This window comes from Pelobates fuscus, chromosome 2 (assembly GCF_036172605.1).
Source record: "Pelobates fuscus isolate aPelFus1 chromosome 2, aPelFus1.pri, whole genome shotgun sequence".
Lineage (NCBI taxonomy): Eukaryota > Metazoa > Chordata > Amphibia > Anura > Pelobatidae > Pelobates > Pelobates fuscus.
This window is the reverse complement of record NC_086318.1, coordinates 20608668-20626945: the sequence shown is the minus strand read 5'-3', so window position 1 is coordinate 20626945 and position 18278 is coordinate 20608668. Positions and strand designations below refer to the sequence as shown.

Sequence of the window (18278 nt, the reverse complement as noted above, 5' to 3'; positions counted from 1 at the left end):
ATTGAATAACTGCATTTGATTATGCACCTCATACCCCCAGTGGGTTAATACGACCTTGTTTTAATATTCGAGAAGGACATGCTGCGTACATTTGTGTACACGTTGAAGGTTGCCATACTTTGCATTTATACCCGCATGGCCTGTGTTCAGCTTCATGTGGGACACTGCGTGGCACACAGGCCATGCAAGTCCGATAATTCCGTGGGCTTCCTCTGTGTAAACAGGGCTGATCAGTTTGTGCAGAAGGATCTGGCTTAGTCCGATTTGGCTCGTCACGTGGCTTGAAGATTTGATTATTTATCCATCTGTCAGTTGAGCAGTTGCGAGGCAGGAAAAAATACAACTTTCATGCTCGACTTTCATCTGAACGCTCGACTCTTTTGGTCCTTCAATGTTTCAGAGAAAATTCTCCCCTAATATTCATGCCGGATTTATGTTGTTCTTTGAATTTGTATTTTTCGTTATTGTAACATTTTTGTTAACCAAATGCAAAGATCTCAAAGTAAGTAGACATTACAGGCTTAAAAACGTCTAGAAACAAAAACAATCATATTCGATAACTGCATATTTATTTATTAATAAAATATTTTACCAGGAAGGAGACATTGAAATTTGTCTCGTTTTCAAGTATGTCCTGGGTCCACAAACATTGCATTGATACAATAGTGTACAATAAAATACAAAAACAATATTAATACACAATATAAACAAAATTTAACATAGAACAGGTAGGAAATATATAATCAACCATAACTCTATGTATGTGCATATATATGTATTGTGTTTGATTATATGAGTATAAGAGTGTATGCAGCTGTGTTAATACATGCGGGGTTAAAGATAATGTTAGAAGTGGTTATGGTAAAGGGGTTAGATAGGGCGTTTAGTGTTAAAGGGACACTCCAGGCACCCAGACCACTTCTGCCCATTGGAGTGGTCTGGGTGCCAACTCCCACTACCCTTAACCCTGCAACTGTAAATATTGCAGTTTTCATAAACTGCAATATTTACCTTGCAGGGTTAACTCCTCCTCTAGTGGCTGTCTAGTAGACAGCCACTAGAGGACACTTCTGTTATAATGACGCTGGACGTCCTCACGCTGTGTGAGGACCTCCAGCGTCACCGAAATCCCCATAGGAAAGCATTGAAAGCATTATTCAATGCTTTCCTATGGGGAGGTCTAATGCGCGTGCGCCAGCGGCCGCACATGCGCAATAGTTGTCCCCCGCTGACGTCCGGGAGAAGGCGGAGCCTGACCCAGCGCCGAGGGACATCGGCGCTGGATACAGGTAAGTCACTGAAGGGGTTTTAACCCCCTCAGCAACCTGGGGTGGGGGGTGGAAGGGAGAGGGGACCTGCAGTTCCAGAAAAAACGGTTTGTTTTCCTGGCACTGGAGAGTCCCTTTAAGGAGATTCACAGCTTGGGAGAGATTCACAGCTTGGGAGAGGTTAAAGCTGCATTATAAGGACTGTTTAACATCACTGGGTTTAAGGTTAGAGGTAGGTTAAATTCAATATTGGGGTACATGAGGTATTCAGTTCAGTATTGGGGTACATGAGGTGTTTAATTCAGTATCGGGATATATGAGTTGTTTAATTCAATATTGGGGTACAAGGTGTTTAATTCAGTATTGGGGTACATGAGGTGTTTAATGCAGTATTGTGGTACACAAGGTGTTTAATTCAGTATTTGGGTACATGAGGTGTTTAATTCAGTATTGGGCTACATGAGGTGTTTAATTCAGTATTGGGGTACACAAGGTGTTTAAGTCAGTATTGGGGTACACTAGGTGTTTAATTCAGTATTGGGCTACATGAGGTGTTTAAGTCAGTATTGGGGTACACAAGGTGTTTAATTCAGTATTTGGGTACATGAGGTGTTTAGTTTTTGAGAGGAGTAAATGGTTTATTTTCAGATTAGACTTTGAGTGCTGGAGTTTGAAGGGTTAGTTACAAAGTACTGCCCCTCTTATGTTTTCTGTAGACCAATCAGATTGATGATATTAGAGCTGCAGTAACTATTATACAATGTGTATCAGATAAAACGTCCCCCGCTCCTCCTGCGAGGCATTTCCTATGTGAGAGGCTGTTAGTGGCAGATGGGAAGTGATCCCGTCCACTTCCTGTCCAGCCTCACACGCAGACACTGGAAGATCTGGGACAGCACTGAGTTTAACACAAAATATAACCGTTCCTGCAGCTCTGCTATTAAGGCCGAATGGACTACAGAGGACACTGATCGAGGTTCCTGGTACTTATCTCTTCACAGCAGCTTATTTACCCTCACAAATACCCATTAAATGGGCGCGGGGCCCCCCAAAATGTTCATTTTTGTTTCCAATAACACTGGCACTTATGTATAAACAACTGGCAGGCTATACATCCATACCCAGCAATCGTGTATAAATTATTAGCATCATTGCAAATTATGCCATAAGTACAGTCAGAGCGCTCACAATGGAGCGGCACAGGATGCCGCAACAATGCAAGCCTCTGAAGATGAATACAGAGACTACCTCTCTGTATCCAACGCTGAAAGCTCATCATTCAATATACCTACAGCTCCTTATAAACACACAAGGCAACCCCTATTTTTTTCACTAATGGTGTTAGTGGGGGCCTCATTTTTGAGTTTCGCCTAATGCCTCACAAAGCCTAGAGGCGCCCCTGTTTCCAAGTCCCGAAAATGCTGTAGATATCAATATGCTTCCAATGTATAAGAATGCAATGGGGACATTCCCAAATTTACATGAGTCCTCTCCTATTCCGGACACATATGTTCTGCGTAGTGGAACTCTCAGGTTATTATTTATATTTTTAATCTGGGATTGGAAAATGAACATTACTCAGGGTTCTGAGCCAGTTAGTCCTTTTCGCAAATCATTATCCCAACCTTGAACGTGATAACCTGAATGGTCCGAGCCAGTTCACTGTGTAAACTCATTGGAATTCAGACGCACTTCATGTTATTTACCTGATATTTTATGTTATACCTGCCAACAGCTGAGGTTTCCTGAGAGAGACACTTTCGTTTTATTCTGCAAGGCCCGGGTGTAGGGCTGTTTCAGAACATTTTAGTTGACTCTATGACCCACTTAAAATGATTTATGTAACTGAAGATGTCATCTAGAACAAAGTACCTTTTTTACGCAGTATAATTTCCCAGCTGACTTATTGCACTTTAAAGAAACACTGGAGGTTTTATTGCTGTGGAGCTCTGTTATAAATTCATAATAAATATCTATGATAGATAGATAGAGATGGGTATATATAGAGAGAGAGAAAGAGAGAGGTAGATTCAGTGAGGGAAAAACGTATTTGATCCCCTGCTGATTTTGAACGTTTGCCCACTGACAAAGAAATTATTGTTCTATAATTTTAATGGTAGGTGTATTTTAACAGTGAGAGGCAGAATAACAAAAAAAAAAACAAATCCAGATAAATGCATGTCAAAAAAGTTATAAATTGATTTGCATGTCAATGAGTGAAATAAGTATTTGACCCCTTCGACTTAATATTCGGTGGCAAAATCTTTGTTGAGAATCACAGAGGTCAGACGTTTCTTGTAGTTGGCCACCAGGTTTGCACACATCTCAGGAGGGATTTTGTCCCACTCCTCTTTGCAGATCCTCTCCAAGTCATTAAGGTTTCGAGGCTGACGTTCGTCAACTCGAACCTTCAGCTCCCTCCACATATTTTCTATGGGATTAAGATCTGGAGACTTGCTAGGCCACTCCAGGACCTTAATGTGCTTTTTTTTTTAAACCATTCCTTTGTTGCCTTGGCTGTGTGATTTGGGTCATTGTCATGCTGGAATAGCCATCCACGACCCATTTTCAACGCCCGGGCTGAGGGAAGAAGGTTCTCACCCAAGATTTGACGGTACATGGTCGCGTCCATTGTTTCTTTGATGCGGTGCAGTTGTCCTGTCCCCTTAGCAGAAAAACACCCCCAAAACAAAATGTTTCCACCTCCATGTTTGACAGTGGGGATGGTGTTCTTGGGGTCATAGGCAGCATTCTTCCTCCTCCTAACACGGCGAGTTGAGTTGATGCCAAAGAGCTCGATTTTGGTCTCATTTGACCACAACACTTTCACCCAGTTCTCCTCTGAATCATTCAGATGTTCTTTTTTAAACTTCAGACGGGCTTGTACATGTACAAACACAAAGATAAAGCACAGCGCTTACAGCAGCAGTAGCTTGGTATCCAACAGCTCAAAATACATAGTAAAAACAAAGAGAACGTTACCTGCGCTCTGGCCTAAATCCCTATGTACATTTAACCAAAATCGAGGCTCTTTAGTTTTATTCCAATGGCCATTTGAATATAAGCTCACCTGCCACGTCAAGGCAAGCCCCAAAAGGTGAGTTCCTACACTAGCCATTAGATTTGCTGATATCAGCCAAGAATCTCCGGTGAGACAGGAAGGGGTATTTTATAAACCCTTTCACATTTAACCCATTATAGGGCTTCTACACATCCAATAAACTTTGCTGGTATCAGACAAAGTGTAAACATCTCTAATGAGACATGAAGGGGTACATGTGCTTTCTTGAGCTGGGGGAGCTTGCGGGCGCTGCAGAATTTCAGTCCTTCACGGCGTAGTGTGTTATCAATTGTTTTCTTGGTGACTATAGTCCCAGCTGCCTTGAGATCATTAACAAGTTCCTCCCGTGTAGTTCTGGGCTGATTCCTTACTGTTGATGATTATTGAAACTCCACGAGGTATGATCTTGCATGGAGCACCAGACCGAGGGAGACTGACAGTTATTTTGTGTTTCTACCATTTGCGAATAATCGCACCAACTGTTGTCACCTTCTCACCAACCTGCTTGGCGATAGTCTTGTAGCCCATTCCAGCCTTGTGTAGGTCTAAAATTTGGCCCTTGACATCCTTGGACAGCTCTTTGGTCTTGGCCATGGTGGAGAGTTTGGAATCTAAATGATTAATTGCTTCTGTGGACAGGTGTCTTTTATACAGGTAACAAGCTGAGATTAGGAGCACTCCCTTTAAGAGACTGTTCCTAATCTCAACTCGTTACCTGTATAAAAGACACCTGTGAGCCAGAAATCTGGCTGACCGATAGGGGATCAAATACTTATTTCACTCTTTGACATGCAAATCAATGTATCACTTTTTTGACATGCATTTTTCTGGATTTGTTTTTTTTTTTTTGTTATTCTGTCTCTCACTGTTAAAATGCACCTACCATTACAATTATAGACTGATCATTTCTTTGTCAGTGGGCACATGTTTAAAATCAGCATGGGATCAAATACTTTTTCCCCTCACTGTAGATAGATGGATAGTTAGAGATATATAGAGATAGATAGATATAGAGAGAGTGAATGATATATATATATATATATATTTGTGTACGGCACATTAAAGGAACGTATGGTTATGGTATTATGTAAATTTTATGAGAACAAAAGTCGGTTGAGGTGTGCCAAAACAGACGTGAGGTTAGACCTGTAAAAAAGAGGGCAAAAATTATGAAAACTATTTTTTTTGCAAGACATACTTTATTTAGCAAGACAATATTTAGACATTTCATGGAAAGCTAGTCTGATTTCCTTTTCTGGGTTAAGAATGTACCTGTTGAATTATTATTTTTTCCCCTATCCCCTATAAACTAGCAAAGTGACTCCTGCATGATATGATTTAGACAGTTGGTATGTATATATACCTGTAATATATGGGTTATGATATGTGTCAGATCGCTGGTATATTCTGTACAAACCATCAAAAGACTAACTGGGCTTCGAAAAACAAAACTGCCATAACCGGTTAGCCCCATGTTGGAGGAATTAAGATATACATCAGTTTCAGCAATCCAAACTTGTTTATTTTTCTTTACATAAAGATGTGTAACCGCTCGTGACCGAGAGAAGAACGGTAACCTGATTTGGTAAACGTAGTACAAGAATTATGCAACAGCAGAATGACTGGCTAATATGTAACAAGTGGAGTTCAGAGATTGTGCTTGGACAAGATCTCGCTGTGTTCTGTTTACATCATTAAAGTTCTCATCCCCCTCGTTAGATCACAAAACTGGCCGCCAAAAATAAGAGGGTTTCTAGAGGTTAAATTAAAGAGTTTCCCTGTGAAACTATAAAAAAGGAAGAAAAGGACACACTGAGCTCGTTATGACTAATGTAATGCCGAATTGCAGGACTCGAAGGAGATTGCTTTGGAGGGCCATCCAAACAGGTCCTAATTTGGCCGACGCACAGAAATTCCACTGAAACTGTACACGCTTGTTATTTCAATCGTCGTTAAAAATAAAATATGTAATATGTGTTATTATAGCACTTCCACATTATGGTAGACTATTTATTCTGGATTAGCTCAGTTGGTGAATGCACCAATTGAAGGCCTACGTGACTGCAGTTTTTAATCCAATCAGGGTCAGCTCAGGCTTTATGTCTGAGGTTCATTTAAAAAATAAAATGTTTATACATGGACCAATCAATAAAAATGTCATTTGAAATAAGATCATTTTTGCTTTTCATCAAGGGATACACATTTTTCTTTTATAAAAGATCTTTGCTGAAATTCAGTGTTTATTGCGTCTGCAATATAGCTTTAATTCCCTACTTGGAAACTATATTTCCCAGAATGCCAGTGGTAGTGAAATAATAACATATATTAATTTAATTATTATAAACACATTGTAGGATTTTTAATTGTAATACAACATATATGCAGGAATATCCAAAAATCTAATAGACATCTAACGATTTATTAATACAAACTATACTGGTTTCTGCTTTCATTTTGTTTTTGTGAAACAGTTGAGACAGGATCTCTTTAAAGGCGCACTCCAACCACCATAACCACTACAGCTTATTGTAATGGTAATGTTACTGACAAACTATGGGTTTTTATGAGCCATTTAAAGTGGTGGACATAACCGTTAAATACCTCCCCTCCCTCCCCCACCCGACATGCAATACCATAATTAGTAAATTTAAATTCTTTTCCATCCAAAAATTTATATAGTCAGCATAGTGTTGCAATGAGAGGCTGTAATATGTAATGGGATTCATGCAGAAGATTATTGGGTCAATCCAGCAGTATCTGATGGATTAATTGTTACTCACGCATTTTGAAATGACCACAGAGATCTCAACACAGCCAAATCTTGCAGTGGCTGGTACCTATAGCCTCTTATTGCAAACTTCTTGAAAATTGTTTGATAAGAATACTATAGACTGTGCCAAGATAATCCTTACACCATAACCACTACAATAAGATGCTGTTACGATAATTGGACTATCCCATTAAATATCCAGGAAGCAAATGTTTTTTCAACAATCAGTATCAGCTCTTCTTGTCAAATCTGCTGCAGAACTCAGTTTTAACTTCAACTGAACTGGTTCGGTCAGTCTGGTTAGCTGAAAACCTTTTCTGGTGACGTATAAAATAATATTACTGAAGACATCAAAAGCGTCCTGCAATATTCTCCCAATTCACAGTGTTGTTTGCATTACGATCGTTGTCATAAAATCCTGCTTGATTATAATATCCATCATTTCCACCTTATTTATAATACATTATGACTGTATGCGTTTTATTTGTGCTTTTTCTATTTATGTTCTATGATTGAGTTAGTGACAAGAATTCCCGAACTGGGCATGGTATGGATAAAATGATATTTTAATTGACTTATTGATTAAAGTACAATGGAGTCTCTTGCTAAGAGTTCAATTATTTCTGCTTTGAATTGTGCCATTGAACGTGAACTATCAAACAATGTGTGCGGTTTGCCTCCTGTGCCAGGGCCTAGTTACACATGTACCACTTGTTTAGAAGCCTTGAAAGCAAAATAATTGGAGCGGGTTCAAATAATTATGTGGCGACTCGAATTGCCAGCAGCTAGCAAGGTGTGTTATCACCTACCTGGCAAGCCGTAAAACCTCATCACCTGTTCCACACGTTCGAGGCACAGCCGAGACTCTGCTCCATTAACCTTCTGGTTGCTGGAACCATGACATCACTATCCTGTTACCCCCTTTGTGATTCAACAAGTTAATTGGTCAACTGCATTAAATCAGATTTAATTTTATTCTGCTGCTCGTTTACACAATTCTAAATGCTGAAATAAATATCGAGAGTATGTGAGTGTGATGTGCATAAACCCGTCCCGAAAAATAATTATGAAAAATCAGTTAGAGGTTTTGTAATGGGACAGTATTGGCCAACTGCCTCTTGCCGTTACCAAATATGCTTCTTTCTATTGACTGATTAATAAATATAGATAAAGGTAGAGAATAATTACCGTATATACTCGAGTATAAGCCGACCCGAATATAAGCCGAGGCCCCTAATTTTACCACAAAAAACTGGGAAAACTTATTGACTCGAGTATAAGACTAGGGTGGGAAATGCAGCAGCTACTGGTACATTTCTAAATAAAATTAGATCCTAAAAAAATTATATTAACTGAATATTTATTTACAGTGTGTGTATATAATTAATGCAGTGTGTGTGTGTGAGTGCTGTGTGTGTGTATGCTGTGTGTGTGTATGCAGTGTGTATGAGTGCAGTGTGTATATAATGAATGGAGTGCAGTGTGTGTGTGTATGAGTGCAGTGTGTGTGCATGAGTGCAGTGTGTGTGCATGAGTGCAGTGTGTGTGCATGAGTGCAGTGTGTGTGTATGAGTGCAGTGTGTGTGTATGAGTGCAGTGTGTGTGTGTGTGTATGAGTGCAGTGTGTATGAATGCAGTGTGTGTGTGTATGAATGCAGTGTGTATGTGTATGAGTGCAGTGTGTGTGTGTATGAGTGCAGTGTGTGTGTGTATGAGTGCAGTGTGTGTATGAGTGCAGTGTGTGTATAATGAATGCAGTGCAGTGTGTATATGAGTGCAGTGTGTATGCAGTGTGTGTATAATGAATGCAGTGCAGTGTGTGTATATGAGTGCAGTGTGTATATGAGTGCAGTGTGTGTGTGTATGAATTCAGTGTGTATATAATGAATGCAGTGCAGTGTGTGTATGAGTGCAGTGTGTGTGTATGAGTGCAGTGTGTATGCAGTGTGTGTATAATGAATGCAGTGCAGTGTGTGTATATGAGTGCAGTGTGTATGAATGCAGTGTGTTTATAATGAATGCAGTGCAGTGTGTGTATGTGCAGTGTGTGTATGTGCAGTGTGTGTGTATGAGTGCAGAGCATTGGTGGGGGGTGGGCATTTTATTAATTATTATTTAATAATTATTTTCATATTTTTTTTAAATGTTATTTTTTTTTAGGTAACTATTTTTTTTAATTTTATTATTATTTGTATTATTATTTTAATTATTTTTTGTTTTATTATTAATATTTGTATTTTTTCGTCCCCCCTCCCTGCTTGTTAGCTGGCCAGGGAGGGGGGCTCTCACTCCCTGGTGGTCCAGTGGATGGGCTGTAGGAGGGGGCTGTCAGGAAGCTGTAACTTACCTTCACCGCAGCTCCTGTCAGCTCCCTTCTCTCTTCTCCGGTGCGTGCAGCTCCCAGGTCAGCTCCCTCTGCAACTCTCGCGAGAGCCGCGGGGTCAGAGCGTTGCCACGGGTTAAGGTAAGTTACAGCTTCCTGACAGCCCCCGGTCCATGTCTGTATTATGGCAATGAAAATTGCCATAATACAGACAACTGACTCGAGTATAAGACGAGTTAGTGTTTTTCAGCACAAAAAATGTGCTGAAAAACTCGTCTTATACTCGAGTATATACGGTAACATCACAACACACTTAATGGGGAAAAGTAACAAAGAGGTTTGGAGGGAAATGGTAGCAATGGGAGATGGAGTTCAGCACGACCAGTGGTTCTTAAACATTTTCTGACGTGGCGTTGACTTGTTGACATATTATTTTATTGTAAAATTAGGTCAGTGACCCATTCTTACCAAATATACGCAGAGCCGGAATAAGGTTGCCCTGTGTCCTGGGCAGCATGTCATGTTGGGGCTCCCTTCACCTTGATGACGTCAGTGCTGCTACAGTCATTTATATATTTTGGTGGTTATTTGGAACCTGATGACTGTGGGGTGCCTATTCCAACAATTAGGATAGCTGGAATAGCGTGGGGGTTAAAGATAATTTCTTACAACTATTCACCCTGCCTGACACATACGCTGTAGCCCCCATAGTTTACAATATTCTCAAATCCAACAGAATATCTGCTTGATTCACTACTGGGGTCCCACATTACAGGGCAAGGCTGAATACTGGGTTATGTATGTATGCACTTAGCATGTTACAGGTTATGTATGTAGGCACTTAGCGTGCTACAGGTTATGTATGTAGGCACTTAGCATGTTTTGGGTTATGTATGTAGGCACTTAGTGTGCTACGGGTTATGTATGTAGGCACTTAGCATGTTACAGGTTATGTATGTAGGCACTTAGCATGTTACAGGTTATGTATGTAGGCACTGAGCGTGCTAAGGGTTATGTATGTAGGGACTTAGCATGTTACGGGTTATGTATGTAGGCATTTAGCGTGCTACGGGTTATGTATGTCGGCACTTAGCATGTTACAGGTTATGTATGTAGGCACTTAGCGTTCTACGGGTTATGTATGTAGGCACTTAGCATGCTACGGGTTATGTATGTAGGCACTTAGCATGTTATGGGTTATATATGTAGGCACTTGGCGTGCTACGGGTTATGTATGTAGGCACTTAGCATGTTACGGGTTATGTATGTAGGCACTTAGTGTGCTACGGGTTATGTATGTAAGCATTTAGCATGTTACAGGTTATGTATGTAGGCACTTAGCATGTTATGGGTTATGTATGTAGGCACTTTGTGTGCTACGGGTTATGTATGTAGGCACTTAGCATGTTACAGGTTATGTATGTAGGCACTTAGCGTGCTACAGGTTATGTATGTAGGCACTTAGCATGTTTTGGGTTATGTATGTAGGCACTTAGCATGTTACAGGTTATGTATGTAGGCACTTAGCATGTTACAGGTTATGTATGTAGGCACTGAGCGTGCTAAGGGTTATGTATGTAGGGACTTAGCATGTTACGGGTTATGTATGTAGGCATTTAGCGTGCTACGGGTTATGTATGTCGGCACTTAGCATGTTACAGGTTATGTATGTAGGCACTTAGCGTTCTACGGGTTATGTATGTAGGCACTTAGCATGCTACGGGTTATGTATGTAGGCACTTAGCATGTTATGGGTTATATATGTAGGCACTTGGCGTGCTACGGGTTATGTATGTAGGCACTTAGCATGTTACGGGTTATGTATGTAGGCACTTAGTGTGCTACGGGTTATGTATGTAAGCATTTAGCATGTTACAGGTTATGTATGTAGGCACTTAGCATGTTATGGGTTATGTATGTAGGCACTTTGTGTGCTACGGGTTATGTATGTAGGCACTTAGCATGTTACAGGTTATGTATGTAGGCACTTAGCGTGCTACAGGTTATGTATGTAGGCACTTAGCATGTTTTGGGTTATGTATGTAGGCACTTAGCATGTTACAGGTTATGTATGTAGGCACTTAGCATGTTACAGGTTATGTATGTAGGCACTGAGCGTGCTAAGGGTTATGTATGTAGGGACTTAGCATGTTACGGGTTATGTATGTAGGCATTTAGCGTGCTACGGGTTATGTATGTAGGCATTTAGCGTGCTACGGGTTATGTATGTAGGCACTTAGCGTGCTACGGGTTATGTATGTAGGCACTTAGCGTGCTACGGGTTATGTATGTAGGCACTTAGCGTGCTACGGGTTATGTATGTAGGGACTTAGCATGTTACGGGTTATGTATGTAGGCATTTAGCGTGCTACGGGTTATGTATGTAGGCACTTAGCGTGCTACGGGTTTTAGTATGTAGGCACTTAGTGTGCTACGCTGTCTGATATGTAAAAGAGCAGTGTCTTTGTTCTCTGCAGGAGTGTTTAAAACGAATCTGTTTTATAGTAAAGAAAGATTGAAGAATGTGCATTGTTTAATTAAAAGAACGGCTGTTTGGAAGAAGTGGTTGTTTGTGCCGACGCTGCCTATATCACACATTATAATTGAGGTTAGACCTTTATGTCGACCGCCGTCGCACGTGGCTCAGTTACCAAACTTGTGTAATGTGTCTCAGTACAAATCACTTCTCACCAGGAACAGCTGACAGGATGTGCGGCCACGTTTCTGTGGATTACAGGTCAGGGAGAAAGAGGGGAGAGGAGAGAAGGCAGTAACTGGGGGAGTTCAATGACTTTGTTTGAGGATTTGCTGGATTCTATTCCAAGAGAAAAACTTAAAGGGACCCTGTTACTTTCCTAATAGTGACAGTTCTTTACCGTCATCCCAATAAACACTCAGTAACTGAGAATACAGCTGCAGTAGGTATAACACTATACAAACATGTTCCTAAAGCGTCAGTGCTTGACTGCACTTAGTTTAAAACCATCTTCCCTATAATGATGTAAAAAGATGAGTTTTACTTTCCTTAATTCCTTAGTTTTACTTTCCTTAATTCCTTAGTTTTACTTTCCTTAATTCCCTTGCCACGCTGGTCTTGCAGCGGTTGCCTGGCTTCTGTGGCTGAAATCACAGCAGAACACCACACTCCGCCAATCAAATGCTCTTAGTGAGTCATTGAAACCATAACCCAGCTTGACTTGGTTACAGTAACCTCTAGTGGCTTTCTGGGAGACAGACAAAAATTGCAAAATGGCACTGTCTTCAGTTCAAGGCTTAAAAAGACACGGCACTGTCACTTCACGGAGATCACACGGTCTGGGTGCCTTTAGCATCCTTACAAAGTCGTCACTGGACGATGTGACGATTTTATCTGAATACTGAGAATTGTAAAAAGGTAGTTTGTCATACCTCGTCATTGTGAGTTCTGCTAGTCTGAGGGAGGCTGGCGCAAGTTCTGATCCTTCATCTGATTAGAAGGTTACCAAAACAACATACCTGTGTTCCACCATGTAAACAAGCTGCAGGCAGGAGGGGTGATGGAGGAAAGTCTGACACATTTCGTGTTCAAAACACTTTGTCAAAGACTTTAGGATTTCGGTGTTTACTTCCATAGCCATAGAGGAACTTACCTCTGCAGCACTTCCTGGGGCTTCCCCCGACCCAAAATGCACAAAGAGAAAAGTATTATTCGAGAATGCTCTAAAAGTATTCTTTCCTTGTTGCCATAGGCAAGCATCTGCCTCCACAAATACCCGTCGTGGGAGTAACAGTGGCATCATGGGAGTAACAATGATTTCCATATTATGCCACACTATGCCTCAACATAAAATGCAAATCCAAAAAAGATTCCCTAGCGAACTTTATTTAACAAATGGGTTTTTACTATTCCAAGGAATTGATAGCGCCTGTTGAACTCCGGTGTTGAATACCCGTTCTTTCAATGATAACTACAGGAAAATTGCTTTACAATTCCATCCTTCCATTCTTATGTCTTAAATTGAATATAGCCATTACGGGCCAAGGAGTAAGTGAATTGGCTAATATCATTTAGGGTTGCCAGATCTGTCATTATCCGTCAGACTGCTACAATTTAACCATGATTACTGTCTTGCAGTTAGTGGATAGCGCTGCCTATTGGAATGCAGAGCTGATGAGCGGCTGGAGAGAAATCAGTAGAATGAGAGAATCGATTACATTTGTGTACTTGCATTTTTAACTGTCGGCCTCATGCACGTGGTGTAGGTTGCAACTCGCAAGTGTCTTATTACTGAAAACAAATGAACAAATCTCCCTTTAGTTAGATGCCATTTATGCCATGTTATCATAGCTTCTGTCTATTGTGTTTTATACCCCACCTCCTATAGACTGTAAGCTCGTTTCAGCAGGGTCCTCTTCAATCCAGGTTTTTTGTAATTGTCTTATTTATTGTTAAATCTCCCCCTCTTGAAGTATTGTACGGAATTTGTTGGCGCTTTATAAATGCCAATAATAATAATAATAATAATAATAATAATTAATTACTTTCATGTTATAAATAACATATAATAAACAGTAGTCAGCTGTCAGAACAGCGCGTGTCTGATAAAACCCTGCTGTGCAGGGGATGATGGGATATGCAGCTTTGCGCAATACTCCCTTTGAGGACAACGATAAGGCTAGTATTGGCTGAGAAACCTAAGCACGTTTCTGGTGTCTGTAGATGTCTTTTCAGAAGCTGCAAATTTTGGCCAATTGCTGCAAATAAAGAACATTCAAGAAATGTATATATTATTTATTTAATTATTATTGTTATATTGTTTTAAACGTTAGGCGTTAAGAATAATATTAATAAAAGGAAATCCCAGCCTGTTAAGGCATTTATTGCACCATAATCACTACAGCTTTTTCTAGAGTTTATGGTAAAAGGGACTACCCCCAAAACGTTGCCTATTAAACGCCTGTTATAATTCTCTCTGCAATTGGCAATGTTTACTAAGCACATAAGGCAGGTCGTTTAATATGCTATTGCAAGATGATAACTTTAAGAACTCAAATGATAAAATTATCATCACAGCAATAAAACATACTGAATGTTTTAAATCAAAATAAATTCATATAACAAAAAATTACTTTTAATAAAGAATAAAACAATGAAATTTCACTTTAAACATCTATATAACAAAAGCCAGGAAGATCCTCGATTACTGCCATTGTTTTGAAGTTTATTAGTTAAAAAACACTGAGCCATTTTATACAGCGCAAATCCAATTCATTAACCTAAATAGACGGCGTGTTATCTGCTTTCTCACTGCACCCTGGGGATATTACACTCGTTTTATGATCTAATGCCAGATCCTTGGTTAATATGACACACACGATATAAAAAAAATGTAAATCTTAACTCATTGCTCTACGCAGAGGGCAGTCCTTGCCAATGGCAGTGGCTAAAATCAAAGGGGCGGGGGTAACGATGGGGTTAAATTAACAGAGGACTAAGTACCGTACTTCCCCCTGTAATGTGCCTGCTCGCTGCAAGTGAATGTCAAAGATTTCGTTTCACAGTTGAGCGTGGTTTTCATATTTCCTGTTTTGGCTGTAGCACTTGTTAATAATTACCATGGTACATTAGAAGCTGTTGTATTAGGGCCCCAGCCAGACAAAGAGCCAGCAAGGCTGATCAGAGGGCCTGGAAGGGTAAAGCATGGAGCTCTCCAGCAAGCTCACTACCACAATAAAGGGAGCATGCTCACTGGCAACGTAGCAAAAATGGCATTTCCACCATGGGGATGTCCTAGTACCCGCTGTGCGTGCCACCATGACCGTGCATGGCACAAACACTCTGGTTTTAGAGATACAAAAAAAAATAATAATAATTTTATGAATATAACAGCGTAATCATTGATTTGGATTTACTTGTACAAAAATGTTTTGTTCTCTAACGAAATGCTGAAATTCAGAAAAGCAGCCCAGATTTACTGAACTGGCAGATTAGTCCATAATTGTTTGTCTATAATAGCAGAGTATACCTACCAATCATCCCTGTTTAGGAAGGAAGATCCATTATTTGGGTCCCACTCCCTCAGTCCCTCGTTTCTATTCTAAAATGTGTCCTTTTATTTAATTTTTTTTACAATAATATGTTTTGAACTAATCAAACTGTGTTTGTAGATTTGTCTATGTAAACAATAATTTAGTCATTACATTTTTAGGCATAACAATTTGATTATGAAATCACACCAAATGTTCTGGAATTGCTCCACAGAGCCTCGCCTAAAATGGAAGTGTCTGACTTTGGCTATTTATAATATTGGACAATTTAATAATTAATGAATAGTTAAAGGAACACAACATGAAAAAAATTAACAATTTAGTAAATACCCCCCCCCCCCCCCCCCACACACACACACTGAAAATATGCATGTAATGTGAGCTGCATTTCGAGCCATTTTTTTCCCCGCCCAAACATTACATGACTGTCCAATCACAGACTTCCCAATGCAGCTCAATGAGAGGTCTTTGCAAGGCGGGTGTTCTGGGTAATTGCTTCCTCTTGTGTTTAGGTCCACTGAGCTAAACAAACCAGGAAGTAACAGGACTAGGTGTGACTAGGACTGTATAAAGAAAGTTATTTAACTCCTAAATGGCTGAAATTTGAGCAGTGAGGCTGCAGGGGCGTGATCTATACACCAAAACTGCTTCAATAAGCTACAGTTGTTTTGTTGACTATAGGGTATCTTTAAGAGGATTAAATAATAATATACTTGTAACTTTCTAAAGGGGTAATAGGGAAGGAAAAAATGGGTGGCTCTTCATTCATTGTATAACAGGCCACGTGTAGTATTCCTGAAATGAGTGATTTGGGAGGTGCAGTATGTTTGTGTACTTTTAATTCTCCAAACACCCAAGTTATACACATTAATATCCCGATACATTAACCCAGGCCACCTTTCCGTTGGGCTAATGAAAATGACAGACAGAGGAGACAATATTAACCCCTGCCCTGCCAGAAGAGTCCAATATCTGGTGACATGCATTGACTCTCGTGGCATATTACATGTTTTTTTTTCTTTCTTTTTAATATTTTTTTCTGAGACCAAGTATTTACATCTGTGCTTTTTCTGGAATTTGGAATATGAATTATAGCCTGCAGCTGGCTGTTATTTCTTGGGACTGTGCCACATAAAGAGAAAAACATGTATGTTTTCCCTTGACTGAGGATGTCCGAGCTTGGCCCCCCAGCTGCCATTGGATTCCAGGCTAGCAAAGCATTATGGGAAATGTAGTCAGACAGTTGTTGGCTACCCCTTTACCAGGCTTTAAATTATTATGTCATTATAAATCATTTACATAGTTACCATACCTCTTCATGTCCTCTCAGTTTTTGTGATGACTTGACAATTGACTTGCCATTTTTCCAACGTGCCTAAATGTTATAATTCGGTTGTCAACTCACCATACATCACCAAATAAGAGATATCTAACCTTGCCAGTTCAGCATCATGGGCAATGCCATTGAGAAACATGTGGTGTGTCCTCGATGCCCATCACTGTTTCAGGTGTTGGTGGGGCATTGAAGGCCATTGCAGGCTTCACGTTGCCTAGACATTAGAATGGCCAAGTGTCGCTCTGTGTTCCAGCTCTAGTTTTGGAGACTTTCTAAACTGAGAAGGCCATGTTAGGTGTGTTAATTTTAGGACTGTTTGTGATAATTAGCTTTCTGCACACTACAAGCATTTCTTGAGTGTCTTACAGAATGATGATGACATTGACTAACCCATGACTTATTCAATGATTTATTCAATGATGGTCTGGTTATGTGGTCCAGGAAAATTACCATTAATAACTACGTGAGCCTGTGGACACGTGTGACTTAATGATAAGGGCACAGATTGGGATGCAGCATTGTACATTGATTGTCCTGGGCGAGTTACATCAAGGATGGTCAACATGTAGCTCCATAGCTGTGTGAGAACGGTCACTGTCATATCTTATACAGCTGGAGTTGTAGTCCACCAGTTGTCCACCCGTGGGTTACAGTGACCCTGGGCTCGTTATACTTCCCTGAGGTTGCAGCATAGAAGGAGTTCAGTTCTGTATCGGGAAACCTTTATTATTATATCTGTTTTTTTCTCATGGTCTTTTCTTGTTACTGTTCAGGCTCTGGATGGATTCTTCTTTGTCGTGAATCAGGAGGGCCGGATCGTCTTTGTGTCAGAAAATGTCACAAACTATCTGGGATACAAGCAGGAGGAACTCATGAAGGACAGCATCTACAGCATCCTACATGTGGGGGACCATGAAGAGTTTGTAAAAAACCTGCTTCCCAAATCTCTAGGTGAGTGTTCATATCCCCAGCTCCCTTCACCTTCCCGGGACACACAGATTACTTTTAATACAATCCTTTAATGATAATTGGTAACTTTGCTTTTAATTTTGTGTTAAATAAGACATTGTTACCAAAAATCTGTTTTCTAAGGTACTTTTAAAGAGGAACTTTCATGTGGAGTAAAGGATACAATGTGATTTCTAAACAGATTAGCTGTTTTTAAAACAAACAAAATAAACCCCATAATTTTTAATTAAACTAATGCAAATTAGTTTTTTCTGGCACAGGTTGGCATCCAATGCAAATTCCAAAGGTCCCACAATAGTGCTTTTTGCTTGGATGTGCAGGAGAGCTAAGTGTCTTTTATTCTTACCTCCACTGCACATGATCTCCGTAAGCTCTTTTATAAGTTTTACTGCAGTTGAAGAGATAGGACCGGCTAGAAATCCTAACGTTTGCAATAACATGTAGCCTGTGTGAAGGAATGCACCTTGATTCCAAAGCTCACACGTGTAGGTGCCATATTGGCTAGCCTATATTAGAATTGGCTA

The 18278-nt window shown here is 40.1% G+C and overlaps 1 protein-coding gene across 6 annotated transcripts in view; it reads left to right on the top strand.

The window, feature by feature from the left end:
* Window positions 1-18278, top strand: part of NCOA1 (nuclear receptor coactivator 1) — a 456420-nt gene that overhangs the window by 317990 nt on the left and 120152 nt on the right. For all 6 annotated transcript variants that reach the window (XM_063441994.1, XM_063441997.1, XM_063441996.1 and 3 more), the window contains exon 5: window positions 17559-17736. In XM_063441994.1, the coding sequence (XP_063298064.1) occupies window positions 17559-17736 (178 nt within the window). The remainder of the gene's footprint in view (window positions 1-17558; window positions 17737-18278) is intronic.